At 44.8% G+C, this 22,738-nt stretch overlaps 1 protein-coding gene across 2 annotated transcripts in view; it reads left to right on the forward strand.

Moving 5' to 3' along the window:
• Window positions 1-22,738, forward strand: part of znf704 (zinc finger protein 704) — a 192,075-nt gene that overhangs the window by 145,792 nt on the left and 23,545 nt on the right. For both annotated transcript variants that reach the window (XM_080194038.1, XM_080194039.1), the window contains exon 6: window positions 15,010-15,271. In XM_080194038.1, coding sequence (XP_080050164.1) covers window positions 15,010-15,271 — 262 coding nt within the window. The remainder of the gene's footprint in view (window positions 1-15,009; window positions 15,272-22,738) is intronic.

Here is a 22,738-nt window from a genome sequence, read left to right on the forward strand (position 1 = left end):
TGTGCTCTCAATGCTATGAGTGGGCTTGAAGCTAAATTGCAGAATCTTGAGCAAGGTGAGGCATGAATAAAGATGAAAAGTAACAACCCACTCCACGGTTTTGTAAAGTTAGGGAAGATTGTATATAGGATTGCAGTTGGAAAGAATGGCAGGGTTGAAGATAAGTTTCTTGAGACAACAGTCAGCAGAACTGCTGAAAGATGTGGGAATAATTTCAGAAGAAGGAGACATGTTTATGGTGTCATCTCATTAAAGTTTCAGATTTAGGGGTTGTTGTATTTTTGGTTCTGTGCTCTACTCTAGATTTGCCGGCTGTCATATCTTTGACAGACCCCCGAGTTTCCTTACATCTTGGTGTTTTCACTAGCCCAGCTATCTCAGCGTCAGAAACAGTTATGTACCCAAGCAACAAACACAAACTATAGGACTGTATTCCCATCAGTTCTCCCACTTCTCCTTTTATCAAAGTTCCAGAAACCCTTGATAAGCTGCAATTACAAGAGGTTTCTTTAGCAGTTCAATCAAAGTTACGTCAGATAAGTGTGCATCCCTCCCAGAAATTCACAATCTTTTCTATTTGAAGCTTCTGAAACTATCCCATTTCACAACAGGCTGAGGAACAACGATCATATCCAATGTCACTTTTCATTTTGAATTACTAAATGAATCTGTTCAGCAAGCATGAACAAGCTGCTAAAAGAAAATTGGACTGAATTTTAACTCCCAACATGGGTGTGTTGTAATCATGTCAGAGATTAAGATCAGGAACCAAGTCTGCCTCAATCACACCCACTTCGGGTGCAGAATGTCATACTCCCGGCTCTGCAGATTTGTAAGCAGGGCCCAGAGAATGTCACGAGTGCCTTTTCCAGCATCGACCTGCCTGCTCTTTTTCTGCCACAATTGTATGAAGACGGGGATGGCATTAGGCGGTCCGTCTGCATTTGTGCAAGTTAAGTCCATTAAGTGACCAATTAATGACTAATTTAGGGCCATTTCTTCCCTCCAGTGCTGTTACATAGACATTTGGCAGAGGCACGCAATCCTTTAGAAAAGACAAGGCTTCAGGCTTCAAATGGGAGTAAGTGGGGGGACAGGGTGGTGTCTGCTTTATGGGCCCCAGGTTTCAATTGGAAGGCTCCCCAATCTCCATACAGCCCTGCTTCTCCACCATTTCTTTTAGCATATCTTCACACACACACATTTTCCGCCTTGGGGAATAGAAGGATTCCCGAGCTGATTATTAGTCTCTTGAACCATGTTATGATTGTTCCTCCAGTGGCCAACAAGTCCTGGCATTGGACTTGCAGCCAGAGCTTCTGGTCCAGAGGCAGGGATGCTGCCACTGTGCCACAAGGTCTCCATTCTGCCATAGTAAACCTACTAGAAAAATGGTAAGAGTATGTATAAAATTTGTAAATAAACAGGAGCTGATAATGGAGCAATTAACCTGGCCTCCCAATCGCTCTTCTCCAGAGTATGATTTGTGAAAATGATAAAAAGCCTTGTGGAAGGTTGAATTGCAATAATTACGGTCCTAGACACACTTTCTTTATTCATTCACAGGGTATGGGCGTTGCTGGCTAGACCAGCATTTTATTGCTCTTCTCGAACTGCCCTTGAGAAGATGGTGGTGAACTGATTTGAACTGCTGCAGTACGTGTGGTATAGGAACATTGGCACTATGCTGATGGAGGGATCCACTCCACTTGTCCTAACTAGGTGGTAGAGGTCCCGGGTTTGGAAAGTGCTGTCAGAGAAACCTTGATGATTTGCTGCAGTGCACCTTGTAGAAGTTACGCACTGCTGCCACTGTATGGCGGTGATGGAGTGTATGGATGAAGGTGATGGATGAGGTGCCAGTTTGGTAGGCAGCTTTGTCCTGGAGGGTGTCAAGTTTCTTGAGTGTTGATGCTGCACTCATCCAGGCAAATTGAGAGCATTCCATCACACCGCTAACTTGCTTGAATGTAATCCTGGTCTTGCTTCATATGGACATTGACTGCTTCAGTATCTGCAGACTCGGGATTCCAACTTTATGATGGAGGGAAGGTCATTGATGAAGTAGCTGAAGATAGTGGGGCCTAGAACATTACCCTGAGAAACTACTGTAGTGTTGCTCTGGAACTGAGATGATTGACCTCCAACAACCACAACCATCTAAAATCAAATCAAAATACCACAGATGCTGGAAATCTGAAATAAGAACAGAAAATGGATGAATGCAGCATGTCTGGCAGCACCTGTGGAGAGAGAAATGAGTTAATATTTTTATGTCTAAATGACTCTTCTGAGTTGAGGAAGGATAAACATGTGATGCATTACATAGTTGGAGAGAGGGTTGAGTTTCTGGTCAAAGGTAATCCCTTGGCAGTTGATAGTAGGGGGAATCAGTGATGACAATGCCATTGAATGCCATGGGGGAAAGTGATAAAGGCATCAGGAAGTATATAACATTGTAAAACAAAGCTTCCACACAAGTGTTGGACCTCCTTAGAAATATGAACATATTTCTGGAGAGCAGAATAAATGCTATCTCTGGTTAATGTTACTGTATAGATTCAAAAGTTGGAATATAAACAAGATAATAGAGGATAAGTTAAAAGCAACAGAGATGTGGTTTCTGAGACATGTGATGAGGATTAATCGGATAAAACACAATGAGGAAGTTTTGAGGAAAGCAGGCACACAAAGAAAGCTTTACAAGTGATCACCAAGAGACAAATATAATTCCTTGGGCACAGGCCTAGGAGAGAAAACCGGAATATCTGACATTGACTGGTAAAGCAAGAAGGCGAAGGAAGAAAAACACCGACAGCTTGAGGAGAACGGGTACAAAACTTTGAGAACAACACCAAGGCAGTTATCAAAGACCATTGGCAAGCCATGATCACCGACATTGCAAAAACATTGCATCTGACAAAGTCACAACCTCTTGCATGTAAAAATGAACAAGCTTTAAGTTTAGTTGGGAAGTTAATTTTCCATGGTAAAGGGTGTTTCATGATGCTTCAATCCAGTGACATCTCGCTTCAGACATTATTAGCATGCAAGGACAAATGGAGCAAATCAGAAGATATCCAGATATCAATATGGTTGGAAATGAGGGGGAAACAAACTGATGAATATTAAGTAGTAGCAGCAGTGGGGGTGAGAAGAGGACAAATAAAGAACCATGACGTGAGAATTAAAAAAAATTAAAATCTTCCATTACAGGAAAACAAGTGTCTTTTTTGTTTCACTTCTTTTCCTTTCTAATCCAGAACTTTGAGTTAAGCACGGTGGCATGGTAGCACAGTGGTTAGCACTGCTGCTTCACAGCTCCAGGGATCTGGGTTCAATTCCTGGCTGGGATCACTGTCTATGTGGAGTTTGCACGTTCTCCTCGTGTCTGCGTGGGTTTCCTCCACGTGTTCCGGTTTCCTCCTGTGTTTCAAAGATGTGCGGGTTACGTTGATTGGCCATGCTAAAATTGCCCCTTAGTGTACTAGGATGCGTAGGTTAGAGGAATTAGCAGGTAAAATGTGTAGGGATATGGGGGTAGGGCCTGGATGGGATTGTTGGTGCAGACTCGATGGGCTGAAGGGCCTCTTTCTGCACTGTAGGATTCTATGAACTTTGGTTTAAAGTAAGAGCAAGGATGTTTTTAAAAATTCAGTCTGGTAAGTAAAACAGTGAATAAGTTCAAAGTAAGAGTATCAGGACAGAGCAGTTTTACCTGAGCACAGATTTCACGGGGGTGCAAGAGCATTTGGTGACTATGCTACTTCAGTTAAGGGGAGGTGGGGTGTTAGAAAAGTTTTTTTGATGTACAAAAAATATAAACAAATAGGATTAAATTATGGCTGTGGACTTTATGAGAAATAAGTCACTGATGGGAGCAATCTATACCACCTCTCTTCCCCTCCCACAAACAGCAGCTGCATAGTGAGACAGCATATACATCAATAAATGGGGTGTTGTAAACGAGGTATTGCAATAATCATGGGTTATTTTATTCTTCATATAAAATTGGATAAATCAAACTTGCAATTTTAGCCTTGGGGACAAGTTCATGGAGTGTATTCAGGACAGTTTCTTAAGTATGGGGTCCAGTGGGGAAGAGCGATCATAACTTGATAGAATTTCAAAAAGTTGTGGTTGTGAGGAATATCTTAAGGTAATTCAAAAGTAAGCAGATAGAGTTGGCCAAAGTAGATAAGTAGTGACAGGTGTGTTGTGCCTGCCACACAGTCTGTTTTAATCCTTATACAATGGACAAAGAGTTGTGAGTAGACTTCTTGTTAGTACATCCAATACTTATTTAAAACACAATCAATAATCATCCACCCAACCAATAATAATTTATCTTACAGAAAATACTAAAGTTCAAGTCCAATATTAGACCTTTACTTAACTCTGACTGGCACGTACCCAAACAGATATTGGCCTTTATCTGGCCTCTGTGCAATTTGGTCCTTTGGTCTGGTCTGGCACTCTGACTCTGGTCTTCCTTTCTTCCTTTCCTTTTGTCTTGGGTGTGGTGGCTTTTCCCATGCTGGTCATTGCTGGCGATGTCACCATTGTTGTAGCCAATTCATGGGGTCAGAAGTAGAGATTCTTAATGGCGCAGCATCCTTTATACCCCGTTGGGTTTGGCGTCTCTTTTGGCCATTGCCAGTCGATCAGGACTTGATCACCCTGATTGATAAAGTCCAATCGGTGTTGCCACACCAATCACTGGGTGTGTCCCCAGTAAATAGTCTGACAACACCAGGTTTTAGTCCAACCTATTTATTTGATAATATTCTCACAAGCTTTCGAGGGGTTACCCTCTTCGTCAGGTGAATGGAGAGTTCTGGCCTCAGACAGAGCATATAAAGCACAGACAGTTTAGAGATTACTGATTAAAATGCGAATCCTTACACCTAACCTGCTGTTCAAGACCTGAAGTGGCTGATAATGTGAGTGGTAGGAGCACTGATCACAGTTTAAAGAGATGTGTATTGTCTCCAGACAGTACAGTAAGTGAGGTTTTGCAAACCCAGGCAAGTCATGGGGGTTACAGATAGTGTGACATGAACCCAAGATCCCTGTTGAGACCGTCCTCATGTGTGCGGAACTTGGCTATCAGTCTCTGCTATCGGCTATCAGAGACTGATAGCCAAGTTCCGCACACATGAGGACGGTCTCAACAGGGATCTTGGGTTCATGTCACACTATCTGTAACCCCCATGACTTGCCTGGGTTTGCAAAACCTCACTTACTGTACTGTCTGGAGACAATACACATCTCTTTAAACTGTGATCAGTGCTCCTACCACTCACATTATCAGCCACTTCAGGTCTTGAACAGCAGGTTAGGTGTAAGGATTCGCATTTTAATCAGTAATCTCTAAACTGTCTGTGCTTTATATGCTCTGTCTGAGGCCAGAACTCTCCATTCACCTGACGAAGAGGGTAACCCCTCGAAAGCTTGTGAGAATATTATCAAATAAATAGGTTGGACTAAAACCTGGTGTTGTCAGACTATTTACTGTGTTTACGCCAGTCCAACGCCGGCATACCCACATCATGTGTCCCCAGTGGCCATGTCTGTAGGTGCTGAGGGCACGTAGGACACACACCTCCCTCCCAAATAAGGTGCTATGGCATCCCTATGTCTGGGAAACAACCCAGTTTGACCAGAACGTCCCTTTTGTCCTGGAAATGGCCCATATCCTGTCTGTTCAGTCGTCTGAGTTGCAGCCTGTTTATCTCTGTCTTTTAGGCTGCAGCCTGCTGTTTTAGTTCTTGCCTAATTATCCCATAGTGCTTTACAAATCACCATTTTAGGTGGCCCTTTTGGCCATAGGCATTTAAGGAAATATTTCATAATTCCCAATAAAGATCTATTCATAAGAATATAAGAACATAAGAAATAGGAGCAGGAGTAGGCCATCTAGCCCTTTGAGCCTGCCCCGCCATTCAATAAGATCATGGCTGATCTGAAGTGGATCAGTTCCACTTTCCCGCTTTCTCCCCATAACCCTTAATCCCCTTGCCTACCAAAAACCTATCTACCCGCGTCTTAAATATATTTAGCGAGGTAGCCTCCACCACTTCAATGGGCAGAGAATTCCAGAGATTCATCACCCTTTGAGTGAAGAAGTTCCTCCTCAACTCTGTTCTAAACTGCCCCCCCTTTATCTTGAGGCTGTTCCCTCCAGTCCTGCTGTCCTTTCTGAGCGGGAAGAACCTCTCCACCTCTACCCTATCCATCCCTTTCATCATCTTATACGTCTCAATAAGATCCCCCCTCATCCTTCTAAACTCTAACGAGTACAAGCCCAGTCTATTCAGCCTCTCTTCATAGCTCAACCCCCTCAACTCCGGTATCAGCCTAGTGAGCCTCCTCTGCACTCCCTCCAAGGCCAAAATATCCTTGCGCAAGTGCGGCGACCAAAACTGCACACAGTACTCCAGCTGCAGCCTCACCAGTGCCCTGTACAGTTGCAGCAAGACCTCCCTACTTTTATATTCAATCCCCTTCGCTATGAAGGCCAGCATCCCATTTGCCTTCCTGACCACCAGCTGCACCTGTAGGCTGGGTTTTTACGACTCATGCGTAAGGACCCCCAGGTCCCTCTGCACCGTAGCATGCTGCAGCTTTTCGCCCTGTAAGTAGTAGTCCTTCCTACTATTATTCCTACCAAAGTGGATAACCTCACACTTGCCAACATTGTATTCCATCTGCCAGGTCCTCACCCACTCGCTCAGCCTATCTAGATCCCTCTGCAGACTTTCTACACCCTCCGCACACTTTCTACACTCTCCGCACAATTTGCTGTTCCATTTATCTTTGTGTCATCAGCAAATTTCGACACCTTACACTCGGCTCCCTCCTCCAGATCATCTATATAAATGGTAAATAGCTGAGGCCCCAGTACCAATCCCTGGGGCACTCCACTAGTCACCAACCACCAATCCGAATAGCACCCATTGACACCCACTCTCTGCCTCCTATTTGACGGCCAATCCCCTATCCACGCTAACACCTTACCCCCAGCTCCATGTCCCCTAACCTTCTGTAACAACCTTTTGTGCGGCACCTTATCAAACGCCTTCTGAAAACCGAGAAACACCACATCCACCAGTTCCCCTCTGTCCACCGCACTAGACACATCCTCATAGAATTCCAATAAATTTGTCAGACACGACTTCCCCTTAACGAATCCGTGCTGCGTCTGCTGTATCAAACAATTCTTCTCAAGATGCCTCGCTATTTCCTCTTTGATGACGGATTCAAGCATTTTTCCTACAACAGACGTTAAACTAACTGGCCTATAATTCCCTGCCTTTTGCCTGCTACCCTTTTTAAACAGCGGCGTAACATTAACCGTTTTCCAATCTTCCGGCACTTCCCCGGAATCCAGCGAGGTTTGGAAAATAATCACTAAGGCATCCACTATCACCACCGCCATTTCCTTCAGAACCCTTAATTCCAGTAAGAAAGAAAGATTCTTTGGAAAGTGTGAACCATCTCTAATCAAGGAAGTTAAGAATTGTATTAAATTGAACCAACAGGCTTACACTATCACAAACATGAGGGGTAGACCAGAAGATTGGGAAAATTTCAGAAACTTTGCAATAACGGACTTGGGTGGATGGGGGGAAATGAGAGATAAAAATAGATCTTTGGAGTAAATGAACAAGAAATCTAAAAGCACGCAGGATGAGCTTTGGCAAGTATATAAAAATGAAGAGAGTGGTTAACTGAAGAATGATACTAGGGAATTAAACTTGGGAGACAAAGAAATAGCAGAGATTTCAAATATGTTTAGTAGCTGTCTTCAGGATTGAAGACACTAAAAGCATTCTAGTAATATTAGAAAATAGGGAAACATAAGGAAAGGAGGAACTTAAAACAGTTACCACCAAAGAATAAGTACCAGGCAAATCGAGCTTCCTGGAACTGATGGCCTAATTTTTGAAAAGAACATAAGAAATAGGAGCAGGAGTAGGCCATCCAGCCTTTCGAGCCTGCCCCGCCATTCAATAAGATCATGGCTGATCTGTCGTGGCTCAGTTCCACATTCCCGCCCTCTCCCCATAACCCTTAATCCCCTCGCTTATCAAAAACCCATCAACCCGTGTCTTAAAAATATTTAGCGAGGCAGCCTCCACCACTTCAACGGGCAGAGAATTCCAGAGATTCACCACCCTTTGAGTGAAGAAGTTCCTCCTCAACTCCGTTCTAAACCTCCCCCCCCCTTTATCTTGAGGCTGTGGCCCCTAGTCCTACTGTCCTTTCTGAGTGGGAAGAGTCTCTCCACCTCTATCCTATCCATCCCATTCATCATCTTATATGTCTCAATGAGATCTCCCCTCATTCTTCTAAACTCTAACGAGTACAAGCCTAGTTTATTCAGCCTCTCCTCATAGCTCAACCCCCTCAACTCCAGTATCAGCCTAGTAAACCTCCTCTGCACTCCCTCCAAGGCCAAAATATCCTTGCGTAAGTGCGGCGACCAAAACTGCACACTGTACTCCAGCTGCTGCCTCACCAATGCCCTATACAGCTGCAGCAAGACCTCCCTACTTTTATATTCAATCCCCCTCGCTATGAAGGCCAGGACATAAATAGGATGCAGGACTGGGCGGAAAAGTGGCAGATGGACTTCAACGCGGATAAATGTGTAGTGGTCCATTTTGGCAGGACCAACAGGATGAACGAGTACACTATCAAGGGCAGGAGTCTTAGTAGTGTTGAAGAGCAGAAGGATCTTGGGGTCCGGGTCCACAGGACTCTTAAATCGGCCTCGCAGGTGGAGGATGTGGTCAAGAAGGCGTATGGTGTACTGGCCTTCATTAATCGAGGGATTGAGTTTAGGAGTCGGGAGGTAACGCTGCAACTTTATAAGACCCTTGTCAGGCCTCACTTGGAGTACTGTGCGCAGTTCTGGTCGCCTCACTATAGGAAGGACGTAGAAGCTATTGAAAGGGTACAGAGGAGATTTACAAGAATGTTGCCTGGATTGGGAGGCATGCCTTAGGAAGATAGGTTGAGGGAGCTGGGACTCTTCTCCCTGGAGAGACGAAGGTTGAGAGGCGACCTGATAGAGGTTTATAAAATGTGGAGAGGAATAGATAGGGTGGATTCTCAGAGGCTATTTCCCCGGGTTGAAATGGTCGCTACGAGAGGACACAGATTTAAGGTGCAGGGAGGCAAGTACAGAAGTGATGTTAGGGGTAAGTTTTTCACTCAGAGGGTGGTGAGTGAATGGAATCGGCTGCCGTCAGTGGTGGTGGAGGCGAACTCGCTGGGGTCTTTTAAAAGACTTCTGGATGAGTATATGGGATTTAGTGGAATTGGGGGTTATAGATAGGTCTATGGATTGGTAGGTGTTGATGTGATCGGCGCAACTCGTGGGCCGAAGGGCCTGTTTGTGCTGTAGTGTTCTATGTTCTATCCCATTCGCCTTCCTGACCACCTGCTGCACCTGCAGGCTGGGTTTTTGCGACTCATGCACAAGGACCCCGAGGTCCCTCTGCACCGTCGCCTGCTGCAGTTTTTCACCACGTAAGTAATAGTCCTTCTTACCATTATTCCTACCAAAGTGGACCACCTTGCACTTGCCAACATTAAATTCCATTTGCCAGTTCCTGGCCCATTCGCCCAGCCTATCTAGATCCTTCTGCAGACTCTCCACACCCTCCGCGCAATTTGCCGTTCCACCAATCTTGGTGTCATCAGCAAATTTCGACATCATACACTCGGTTCCCTCCTCCAGATCATCTAAATAAATGGTAAATAGCTGAGGCCCCAGCACCGACCCCTGGGGCACTCCACTAGTCACCAACCGCCAATCCGAATAGCACCCATTAACCCCCACTCTCTGCCTCCTATTTGACAACCAATCCTCTATCCAAGCTAACACCCTACCCCCCAACTCCATGCCCCCTTACCTTCTGCAATAACCTCTTGTGAGGCACCTTGTCAAACGCCTTCTGAAAATCAAGAAAGACCACATCCACCGGCTCTCCTCTATCCACCGCCCTAGACACATCCTCATAGAACTCCAATAAATTTGTCAGACACGACTTCCCCTTAACGAAACCGTGCTGCGTCTGCTCTATCAAGCAATTCCCCTCAAGATGCCTCGCTATTTCCTCCTTGATGACGGATTCTAACATTTTACCTACAACAGACGTTAAACTAACCGGCCTATAATTCCCTGCCTTTTGCCTGGCACCCTTCTTAAACAATGGCGTAACATTGGCCGTTTTCCAATCTTCCGGCACTTCCCCGAAATCCAGCGACGTTTGGAAAATAACCACCAAGGCATCCACTATCACCTCCGCCATTTCTTTCAGAACCCTCGGATGCATTCCATCCGGTCCTGGGGACTTGTCCACAATCAGCCCCTCCAGTCTGTCAAGCACCACCTCTCTAGTAACAATAATGTCATTGAGACCCTCCAGTCCTACCACCTTTCCATCACTAACACCCGGCAAATTATTCACATCCTCCTCCATGAAGACCAAAACAAAAAAGTTATTCAAGATCTCAGCCATTTCCCCATCCCCTACCACTAAGTCCCCCTTCTCATCTTCTAAGGGTCCAACGTTCACCCTAGCCAGCCTCTTCCTTTTTATATATTTATAAAAACTCTTGCTATCCTTTTTTATATTAAGCGCTAGCCCAGCTTCATAGTTTCTCCTACCCTTCTTTATCAACTTCTTTGTCAATCTTTGTTGACATTTAAACCTCTCCCAATGCTCTTCTCGCCCACTACTCTTAGCTACTCTAAACGCCTCCGCTTTTAATTTAACACTTTCCTTCACCTCCTTCGTTATCCACGGCTTATTGCCTCTCCTCCTATGGTCCTTTTTAACCATCGGAATAAATTTCTGCTGAGCACCAAGAAAGATCTCCTTAAAGATCCTCCACTGCTCCTCAGCAGACCTACCTTCCAACGCGCTCCCCCAGTCAACATTCGCCAATTCTTCTCTCATCCTACCGTACTCCCCTCTGTTCAAACAAAGGACGCGTGTCCGGGAACCCACTTTCTCCTCCTCCATCTGCACCAGAAACTCCACCATACAATGATCACTCTCCTCAAGAGGATCCTTCACCACAAGGTCCCTAATTCTACCCGCCTCATTACATAACACCAGATCCAAGATAGCTCGCTCCCTCGTTGGCTCCAACACATACTGTTCAAGGAAACTATCCCGGCAGCATTCCAAGAACTCCTCCTCAAGCCCACCTCGTCCAACATGGGTCAACCAATCAATATGTAGATTGAAATCCCCCATAATTATCACCATTCCATTCCTGCACGCCGCACTTATTTGCGCGTTAACAGCCCGCCCCACCTCCAGATCATTATTTGGGGGCCTATAGACGACACCCACCAGCGTCTTCCTCCCTCTGCTGTTCCTAATCTCCACCCACAACGATTCCACGTTCTGCTCTTTGGTTCCTATATCATCCCTTGCTACCACCCTAATGCTATCCTTAATCAGCAGAGCTACGCTCCCCCCTTTTTCCTCCCGCCTATCCTTCCTAAACACTTGATACCCCTGGACATTCAGCTCCCAGTCCCTGTCACCTTGCAGCCACGTCTCTGTAATGGCCACCAGATCATATCCATTTGTGCTGATCTGCGCCACCAGCTCATCCACTTTATTCCGAATGCTTCGTGCATTCAGATAAAGTGCCTTCATCCCAGCCTTCACCTGGACCCTATTTGCCCGAACGCCACCAACCATACTCACGCCCCCTACTCCCTTTATTATTGGGACATCCTTGGCCTCTTCCCTTACCTGTACCCTCTCCTTAACTTTAGACCCCGTAATGTCACCTACCCTCGCACCCTCCCCCACCTAATTAGTTTAAAGCCCTGTCTACAGTCCTATTTACACGATTCGCCAGGACTCTGGTCCCAGCACGGTTCAGACCAACCCCATCCCACCTGAACAGGTCCCACCTACCCCAATACTGATGCCAATGCCCCATAAATTCAAACCCATTCCTCCCACACCAATCCCTGAGCCACCCATTCACTTCCTTAATCTTATCAACCTTACACCCGTCTGCACTCGGTTCAGGCAGTAGCCCAGAGATAACCACCTTGTCAGTTCTACTTTTTAATTCCATTCCCAGCTTTTCATACTCCCTCCCCAGATCCTCAGTTTGCATTTTGCCTACGTCGTTGGCACCCACATGTACCACAACGACCAGATTCTCACCCTCCCACTCCAGGTTCCTCTGCAGCCCAGATGCGACATCCTGTACCCGAGCACCAGGCAGACAACACACCCTTCTGTGCACTTTGTCATTGTGACAAAGGACAGTGTCAATACCCTTAACCCCACTATCCCCAATTACTACTACGTTCCTTTTCACCTTCTCTTTGCCTATGTCCTGCTGCATCACTGTACTGTGTGCAGTTTGCTCACCAACCTCACCTCCCTTGTTCTCGTCCAGACTGGAAGCAAGAACCTCAAACCTGTTATGCAGATTGAGAGGCTGAGGCATCTGCTCCCCACCCTCCTTCCTCCGCTCCCCACCCTCCTTCCTCCGTTCCCTACCCCCCTTCCTCCTCTCAGCAGCCCCCTCTTGTTCCTGACCCTTAGAGTTAGCCAGTCCGGGGGGGGTGGATGTCACTTGCTCCCCATTGACAATGGCACCCTCTCTCCCCCTGATGAGCCTCAGTGTCTGTAGCTCAGAGGCCAGCTCATCTACCTTGAGCTGGAGCTCCTCCAGCAACCTGCACTTACTGCAGACATGGTCACTGGGAAGGACCCTGGGGTCCACCAGCTCCCACATCATACAGAAACAACACATCACATGCCCCTCCATTATTCACTGTAGCAATATTGAAAATTTCCACACGAACTTACCTGGCCCTTTTTCCCCCAAGCCCTTTTGCTCCTAAGCCCTAATAGCTCACTCTGCTTCCCACTCACTCCACTGCCTGCTGTCTACACCAGGCCTCCTTTTAAACCTGGCGCTGTTTTAAAGCCTGCTCCCCCACAACTCCCTGCTACCCACTCCCTTAGAATTCTTAAAGCGGTAGATACAAAAAGTCCGCAAAAATGCGTTTAAATGATTTAAACAGTTCTACAAGGTAAGTTCTTACTACGAAAGTGCTTTAAACTTATTTAAACAGGTTTTTAACAGGTAATTTCTTATCTGTCTCTCTGCTCCTTCACTCGTCTGCTCCAGCAAAGATGTGGCTGCAGAATTAGTTGATGCATTCGTTGTAATCATCTACTATTCCCTCGATCCTGGGAAGCTACCAACTGATCAGAAAACTGCAAAATGCAATGCCCCTGTTTGGGAAGGGAGGAAATTATCTGACAGGTAGCCTAATAAGCTGTTGGGAAAATGCTAGAACCCATTTATTTAAACAGTAGCAAAGCATTTAAAAAATTGTAATATAATCAAGCAAAGTCAACATGGGTTTATGAAAGGGACATCATGGGTGGAATTTTACGGCCACATTACGCCCATTTTGCAGTGAGAAAATGTCATAAAATCAGATGTAAAACAGCTAATGCGATTGGCGCCAGTTTTTGGACCTGTCACGATTTTATGACACCCAGATTTCCAGTGTGGTCAGCCTCTTGCCAGAAATGGGCGAGAAGCTGGTTAATTTATTGAAATTAATATTTGAATAAATTTTAATGTTTAATGAGCCAGGCGCTCAATCATCCGGGCTCACTTGCCTTTATAGCCTCGCTGGGAGAGGTTCTCTCCAGCAAGGAAAACACCTGCTCCACATGAACAGGGAACAGTCATGTTGGTCTTGCTGGGGAAGCTGAGTGTAAAGTGGGGCTGCCCTCTGGGCAGTGCCAGTCTGGCAGAAGGACCTGCTGCCACTCTGTATGTGATCGGTGAGGGAGGGAGGAGGGGTTGTGATCTGTTTGTATGGCATGGATGGCATCCTGGTCTATGGGCCCCCACGATCGTGGAAATGAGGGGAGGGGGTGCTGCTGGTTGAGGCTGCCTGCAGTAGCAGGGGCCTAACAGTTCTCTCTTTGGCTGTCAGACCCCTGCTATTGTTAATGCGCGTGTGTGACATCAGAGGTCTGCACATGCGCAGTACCTCCCAATACAGGCTGTCAGCTGAGTTAAGCCCCACCCATTGCCTCTTTGCCTAGGAACTGACTAACCCATCTTTTTAGAGACAGAGTGCATAAAGTTGGGTGTGAAAACTTGCCCAGAAAAACGGATCTGGAACACTCCCACTTTCAGACCACCTTGACATTTAGAAAGAATCACTTAAAATTCCACCCACTGTTTGACAAATTCTTTCATGCTCTTTAAGGACAGAAAAAATCCCGTGAGATTTTCTCATCCTGCCCCTCAAAAACAGTATAAAATCCTCTGTCGTCTATCTCCCTTTGTGCTGAGTTTAAGAAATACTTTAACAGTGGAGAGAAATATGGGGACGATTCACTAGCCCTGCACAAATCTCAATTTGGCTGGAAGATCTCACAAAGGGGTTTTGGGGGGGTGCATAATGTGACTTGCAACAGGGAGAACCCTTTTTAGAACTCTCCCCAGCCATCAATGGAGTCTGGCTCTCGCCAACGATGTAATCTGGTTCACACCCAGTGAGATTAGCATATTTAAATTAATATTTAATTATGCAGTTTCAGATTTTAGCAATATTCACCCAGTTCCTGGCATTCAGCCTCCCGCCAGTGCAACGCAAAGCCAATGGGAATCGCAATTGGTCCTCAAAACAGAGGCTGGATGTGGTGACCACATGGGGGGCCCCTCAGAGGCCATTGCAGGCCCCGGGTGGTCAGGGACATGGCCTGGCACTGCCAACCCAGGTAACCTGATTTGCACAGAATTGAATCCAGGTCCCTGGTGCTATGAGGCAACAGTGACCACTGTGCCACCGTGCCACCAGTGCACAACTTATGTAACATTGATAGGGGATTATGCACAGTGATCTGTGATGTTTATATTAAGCTTGGTCTCGGATCATTATTGGATACCAAATGTCTATTTATTTTATCCTTACAGTCGTAGCGTAGATTCAGATTGCAGTGATGGTGAAGAAGACTTCTACTACCAAGAGATTAAACTAAACACTGATTCTGTAGCCGAGGGTTTGGGCAGCCTTTCTCCAGTGTCGCCATCTGTGGCCTCACCACCTACGCTCTCCAACTTGGATACAGGACGATCTGAAGCCACCGTCACAAGAACTGAGACCAAACCCACCACTCCTCTGAGTCGGTCGGCACCAACATGCCTCTACCTCATTCATACGGACCATGCTTATCAGGTAACAATATGCACCTTAATTCAGATGGCTGGGATTTCAGTGATTAATCATGTGGAAAACTTATGTTAACAGGATAGAGGTATGATTTAATGGTGCCAAGTAAAAATTGAGCACAGCAAGTGTACATTTAGAAATTGGAGCATGTGGGCCAGTGGTTCTCACAATTTCATAGGATCATCATAGAATCCCTCCAGTGTAGAAGGAGGCCATTCGGCCTTTTGGGTCTGCACTGACTCTCCAACCAGGCCCATCCTCACAATAACAAGCATTTGTCCCGTTAATCCCCCTAATCTGCACATCTTGGAACACTAAAGAACAATTTAGCGTGGACAAACCACCTAACCTGCATATATTCGGAAACCAGAGCACCCGGAGGAAACCCATATAGACACGGGGAACCATTTCCTCAGATAGGATGAATATTTTAATGAGATAGGATCTGCCCCTTTGTTCCGTGTGTGGTATCCTTTCAAGTTTATTATCTTAATCATCAGAGCAGCGAGAATTAAGATAACATGATTTGATCATGAATATCTCTGCTGCTAATTCTCTTTCATACAGCTGTACATATAATAAGTTATAAAGCCTTGCTTTCTATCAGAAATGTCTTTATGGATTTACTGACTGAAAACCACTGAGTTTTAAAAGACTGAAATTGAATTCCAGTGACTTGAAATGGCAGTTTCTAAGATAGCTGAACATTTACATGACTGCATCCTACATATTCTAAGACTATTAAAATGGAGCCAACCTGTCAAGAAACCCCAGCAGAGATGCCTTGAAAGAGTGTGAATGGGATAATCTCCTAATCCATTCACAGAACATCTAGACAATCATCTAGTGTATTCACCCAGGTAGGGACAATGTATTAGATGTAATCACCTCAGTCGATGAGCTCTGGTTGTGAAAGGAATTCACTGAGCCATTATTATGTAAACGATGGACCTAGTATACACTATCTATGACCATGTTCCACTAACTGGTCAGTTATAGAGACAGGATCATGTGATAAGCCAATTAACGTTCTTTTGTCTTTAAGAAACTGTTTTATCCAGCTCACAAAAGACAGAAGCAGAAGAGACACAGAATAGGCAAGACCCCTGAGTGGTGCATTACCTCTCTCTCTTTCCCCCCCTCTCTCTCTCTGTCTCAGTCTGTAATAACCTCACGAGGTCAGTGGGGAAATCACTGATCGATCCCTGCGGGGCTTGTTGAGTGTGAATTCTCCTGGTTAAGTGCAGTGACCTGCCCAGCTGGATATCCAAGCCTTTTTATAAGGCAGGCCCAGAACTCGCCCTGTGGAACTATATTCCCAGTAAAAAGTCTGACAACACCAGGTTTTAGTCCAACCTATTTATTTGATAATATACTCGCAAGCTTTCGAGGGGTTACCCTCTTCGTCAGGTGAATGGAGAGTTCTGGCCTCAGACAGAGCATATAAAGCACAGACAGTTTACCAGGCAGGGATAGTGTGTTTACAGGTAGTGGTTTTGTTTTACATTCTGTAACAAACTCCATGCCTTTCCAGTCGGGCTTCCTGATATACCCTCTTCCTCTCTCCTTCATATCTGCAAGTTTGAGCCATGTCTGCTGCCTGACCATCCACCCACAGCAGGCAGTGTTTTAGGATTAAATCCAGCAACTTCTGATTCCATATGAACTGTAATCAATAATCCATCAACATATTTGCATTGTATCAATGCCGAATACAGAAGGAACCCGAGCTCAGCCTGAAACTATGCTGCTCATGCATATGTGTGTCCTTTACATTCCTCCTCCTCCTCCAGATATCATGCACTGAGAGAGTGTTGGCATGCATTGACTTCTACTGTATTGATCCACAAACAGCTAAGTACTGCAGTGGTTTCTTGTACAATCACAGCACATTAATGGTTAATCACTCACTGAATTGACAAGCATACCCTTTTTATCAAAACAACTGTTGTGGTCAAATGAGAGCTGGAAAGAGAGACAGCCATCCTAACCCCCTCCCCCCACATCTCATCTAATCATAACAGAAACTTGGGGGCTGTGTCGGTGAGTGCATTCGTAGTGAGTGGACCATAGACAAACAAGAAATTGGAAAAGGAAAATCAAATTGACCCCTGATGTATTATGAAAAACTTCCCAACAGGTTTTCTTGGGGTTTACAATACCAGAAGTGTAGACAGAGTTAATGGATGGGAGGGTGGAGATGGACTGGGCTACATTCATAACCCTTTGTAGTTTCTTGCAGTCCTGGTCAAAGCAAGGGCCATACCAAGCTGTGATACATCCAGAAAGGATGCATTTGTAAAAATTGGTGAGATTCGTAGTGGACATGCTGAATTTCCTTAGTCTCCTGAGAAAGTAGAGGTATAGGTAGGCTTTCTTAACTATAGCATCAGCATGGAGGGCCCAAGACAGGTTGTTGATAATCTGGACACCTAGAAACTTCTGACCACTTCCACTTTTATCACTGTTGATGTGGATGGGAGTGTGTTCTCCACTACGCTTCCTGAAGTTGATGAGTATTTCCTTTGTTTTACTGACGTTGAGCAAGAGATTATTGTCATTGCGTCATTTCACCAGATTCTCAAAGGAAAAGGAGAAGGTAAAACACTCTAAGACGAACAGCACTTACGAAAATCACAAAGAAAGTAGGAATGAAATTTGTGTGGCATTATCCACTGAAAGATTAAATTCAAAGCTAACTGATCCCAGCACTTCAGCTTCAGAACCCACTGGAGACATCATGGGATGAGAATCCGAACCCAGATATCTCATAGGAGCTTAAAAATAGGTTCTCTTATTATCCTAGAGATAAGATTTAACAAAGTGCCAGAACCTGAACAATCAAACCCATGGATTGTGGAAACAGTAATTAAGGGGTTAAGAACTTTACAGTCAGGGTAACGATGCAATAACAGAAATTTGCATAGGACAGATCTTGAGATAGGAATAATGTCCCACAGCAACCTGTGTAATTTCAGCTCCTTGAAACTCATGTATTGAACTTGAGTTTGCACTGAGCCTAAACCCTCAAAAGAGTATGTCTGTTAACATTAAAATTCCAAAATGCTGCAAGCAGATGTTAAAGAAAATCCAAAGCCCTGAGACAACACTGAGCTGGGCTTTAGAAGGGAAAAGGGCCAGGAGGCGTCTGGTTTCGGAAATGAAACCTTCCTCGGGCCGGACCCCAACACCAAAAGAAATTTAATTATAATTGTGCCTCTTCAGCAAAAGGTGAATGAGATATTTGACCTTGAATAGAGAACAGCTGTTGCAGTATACTAGTAGCATTTAATTTGACTTGGCAGGGAGGTGTTCTAAAGCCATGCTTTCTACTGGAAGTGACTTGATGGATTTACTGGCTGAGAACCGCTGATTGAATTTTAAAAGACTGAAAATGTTTTCCAGTAATTTGAACCAGCAGTTTCTGAAGTGGCTGAATATTTGCATGACTGTATCTCACACACTCTAAAACCATTAAAATGGAGCCAATCCTTTTAGAAAACCCCAACAAAGACAATTATACATGTGTGATTTAGATCTCTTAACCAATTCACAGAACATACAGGCAATCACTTGGTGTATTCATCTGGGTGGAGACTACTCCTTAGACAATGAACTCTGGCTGAGAAAGGAATTCATTCAGCCGCAATCTAATCATGTAAATTGTGGGCCAGGAATCCACTAGACATGGCCAGGATAACTGGTCAGTCAAAGAGAAAGAATTATGTAACAAACCAAACTCTCATGTGTTTAAGGAACTTACTTCAGGCCGCAAATTCAGATGCAGGAGAGTCAAAGAGACAGGACCCCTGAGTGGAACATTCTTACTCTCTCCATTAAGTTGGGTCTTGTATGCTGTTTGACTATTCACCCACTCCAGACAGTGTTTTAAGATTCAACCTGGCAATTACTGACTCCATAAGAACAGAGATAAATCATACATCAACATATTTATATTGTCACGATGCAGAATCCTGAACCACCTGCGAGTTCAGCCTAAGACCAATGCAGAATCCAGAACCGTCCTCAAACTCAGCGTAAAACCAACCAAGTCATTAATCTACAAGACCCATTGATCTCTAAAAGGACTGTTAATCTATCTGCCCATTTGTAACTTTTTTGTGTGTGAACTTCGAGTGCATGCATATGTGAAAGAATATTTTTAATTATTTTTACTCAGACCAGGTTAAGATTAATAAATATCATTTATTATCTTTTCTTGTTTAAAAGCTTACAAGGGAACCTGTCTGTATGTGTCTTTTAGAGAGACATCACAAACAGTTGGACACTCACTGAATTGGCAACCGTGAAACCAATTTTCCAAAAAAAAAACCAAAGTGCCCAGGGTGGGAAAATGGGAGAATTTCCAGCACTCTGTGCATCAGAGTCCACTGGAGGTTTTACGCCAGTGGTAGGAATGGGAGTGAGCCAGCGTCAGCACAGTAAGCGGGCCACTGCTGGCCTCCTGATGGATTCTTCAGCCCCCTAATGGCCAGCCCTGATTGCCACCCCCTTACCCATCAATTGCTGCGCAGAGTGCGCAACAGTTCCACCACCACCGATTGGCTCGCCCACCTCAGGCCCCACCTCATTGGCACTACCCACTAGGCAGTGTCATGCTGCCAAGCTGTCACTGACAGCCTGAACTCCTGGGGAGCCTCAATGGCTTCTGCTCCACCAGCAAGACAATCATACTCGTCCCCAGCTTCAATCCCTGCAGATGGCAATCTCTGAAACATTAGCAAGCCCTGACGATATTGTCGCGGGCTCGCTAATGACATTCAAATGTTGATTTCAATATTGTATTCAGCCTCATGCTGTTTCCCAGTACAAGGCTGATTACATTATAGAAATGATCCAGGAGAGTCGCAATCGGCTGGATGCCGGTCACGATTCCCGTTTCCCTCCAGTATTTCCTGGCCTGCTGCTTTACTAGAGCAGCGCAGCGGACCAGGACAATTGCACCCCATATCCTTTACAAAAATCTGTTATGGCCAAATAAAGAGTGATGTAACGCTATATTCTCTACTAATACTTGCTACAACTTTCATGATATTTGTGTGTTGGTGCAGCATCTTTTATAGATGTCTTTAAAAGCTATTCCTTCCATGTCTATATTTTCTGGATTACTACTTTACAATATTGGAACAAAGAAAATTACAGCACAGGAACAGGCCCTTCAGCCCTTCAAGTCTGCATTGACCATGCTGCCCATCTGAACTAAAACCCCCTACCCTTCTAGGGACCATATCCCTCCATTCCCAACCAGTTCATGTATTTGTCAAGACGTCCCTTAAAAATCACTATTGTATCTGCTCCCTCTATCTCCCTGGCTACAAGTTCCAGACACCCACCACCCTCTGTAAAAAAAAACCTGCCTCATATATCTTCTTTAAACCTTGCCCCTCGCACCTTAAACATATGCCTCCTGGTAATTGAGTCTTCCACCCAGGGAAAAAGCTTCTGACTATCCACTCTGTTCCTGGCCCTTACAATCTTGTAGATTTCTATCAGGTCGGCCCTCAATCTCTGTCATTCCAGAGAGACCATACCAAGTTTCTCCAACCTCTCCTCATAGCAAATACCCTTCATTATTCTTGCCTCATCTTTGTATCCTTTACAAATCAAGTAATTTCTCCTGGACAATCTCCAGAATCCTTGGAGTGATTGATGCTGCATTCAATTATTCACTGGTGAACTGCTATTATTAGTTACTCTTTAGCACAGTTAAGGGTAATTTTCTCCGACTCAGAATCAATTTGCTGCATTTCATTAAAGCATTTACCACTGCAACCAGGGGCTAAAGTGAAATTAGCCTTTTTTGCAATCTTTGGTAAATTGTTCTCCTAGTGCAGGGATTATGTTAAGAAGCTCATTAGTTATAGGGAAAGCATTACTTTGAATGTGTTATTAATGGTTGTTCATTTCTCATTCCCTCAAGCATTTTCCAGATTTGCACCTTTTTCACAATGTAACCCTGGTGCAATTTCTTCCTCTTCTAAAAAAAAGCCACAATAGTGTGGGTTTCAAAATTCAAACTCCTGACGTGGAAGTGAATAAAAATAGCAATACTGTGAAAAATATAAATATATTGAAACACTTGGGTTAGCACAATTTGGAAACTAAACATTCCTGGTTACAAGATACTCTAGAAGATAGAATAAGGAAAAACAAGGGGATGAATTTGTTAATCAATGATTCATTAGAGTACTAGAAAAGGATATATAATCTCTTCGCTTAGAATTGTTTTGCAGATGCAAAACAGGTTGTTGAAGATTAACAGTCCATTATGTAAATTGCCCAATTGTCCTTTCTACTGGCTTTCATGGTTGGTTCACTACCACCAGTTTTCTGTCTGTGTCCAAAGTGAAAATTGCTTCCAGAATGTTTTAGTTCAACAAAAGAAAAGTAGTACTGGATCAAGTTCTGGACAATGAACTGAGCGAAGTGAGTAATGCAAGGATAAGGGATCACTTTGGAAACAGTTACTTATAATATTATTAGGTTCTGTAGAAAATGGGACAAGAGAGGGAACAGTTGAGGAGATACATATTTAATTTGAAACAACAAGCTTCAGTCCAGTAAATTATAATATTTATTAAGATACTGGACAAATATGGGAAACTTTCAACCTGGAGGTGATGGGTAGAATCTTCTCTGTCCCACGGAGGCAGGTTGGAAGGCAGGATTTGGAAAAAAGATCAAAGAAAGGGTGTCAGATCATGGTGGCGTAGTGGTCAGTACTGCTGCCTCACACACAAGGGATCCTGGTTTGATTCTGGCCTCGGGTCACTGTGTGTGGAGTTTGCATGTTCTCCCTGTGTCTGCATGGGTTTCCTCCAGGTGCTCTGGTTTCCTCCCACAGTCCAAAAATGTGTAGGTTAGGTTGACTGGCCATAATTAATTGACCCTTAGTGTTAGGGAGGGCTAGGAGGGTAAATATGTGGTGTTATGGGGATAAGACCTGGGTGGGATTGTTGTTGGTGTAGGCTCAATAGGTCAAACGGCTCCTTCTGCACTGTAGGGAGTTTATGATTCCCTGTGCCCGGAACCTTGATAGAAGCAGGTGAACTTCAGCAGCACTTGGCCGCTTGGTAGCAGTGGGTGTCCACTTAAGTCAATAAAGGGACTAATCAGAGGGATGATGAGGACTCTGCTAGGATCTTCCCGGTGTCAGAGGGGACCATGCTGAGCAAGGAGCCCAGCAGCCTCTGTGAAGGCAGCCTTCCCAGTGGCATGTTGGGGGGGCCATCAGAGTCATCAGTTCCATACACCAGTGGTGAAAGGGAATGAAAGGCCTCACCCACGGAAAGAAAGGAGTCCTCCACCAGGGTTTCCCAACACTCTGATCACTCCACGCATTTCGAGCTTTGTGGTTTTGCAATTTTACAAATGCTCCCAAGGGCACCTCTAATTTGAAATACCTTTGCACGGTCTCCTTTCTGCCTGAGCAGTGCCGACCTCTCCATTGGG

The sequence above is a fragment of the Carcharhinus amblyrhynchos genome, chromosome 8 (genome assembly GCF_965287045.1).
Source record: "Carcharhinus amblyrhynchos chromosome 8, sCarAmb.v2.hapA, whole genome shotgun sequence".
NCBI lineage: Eukaryota > Metazoa > Chordata > Chondrichthyes > Carcharhiniformes > Carcharhinidae > Carcharhinus > Carcharhinus amblyrhynchos.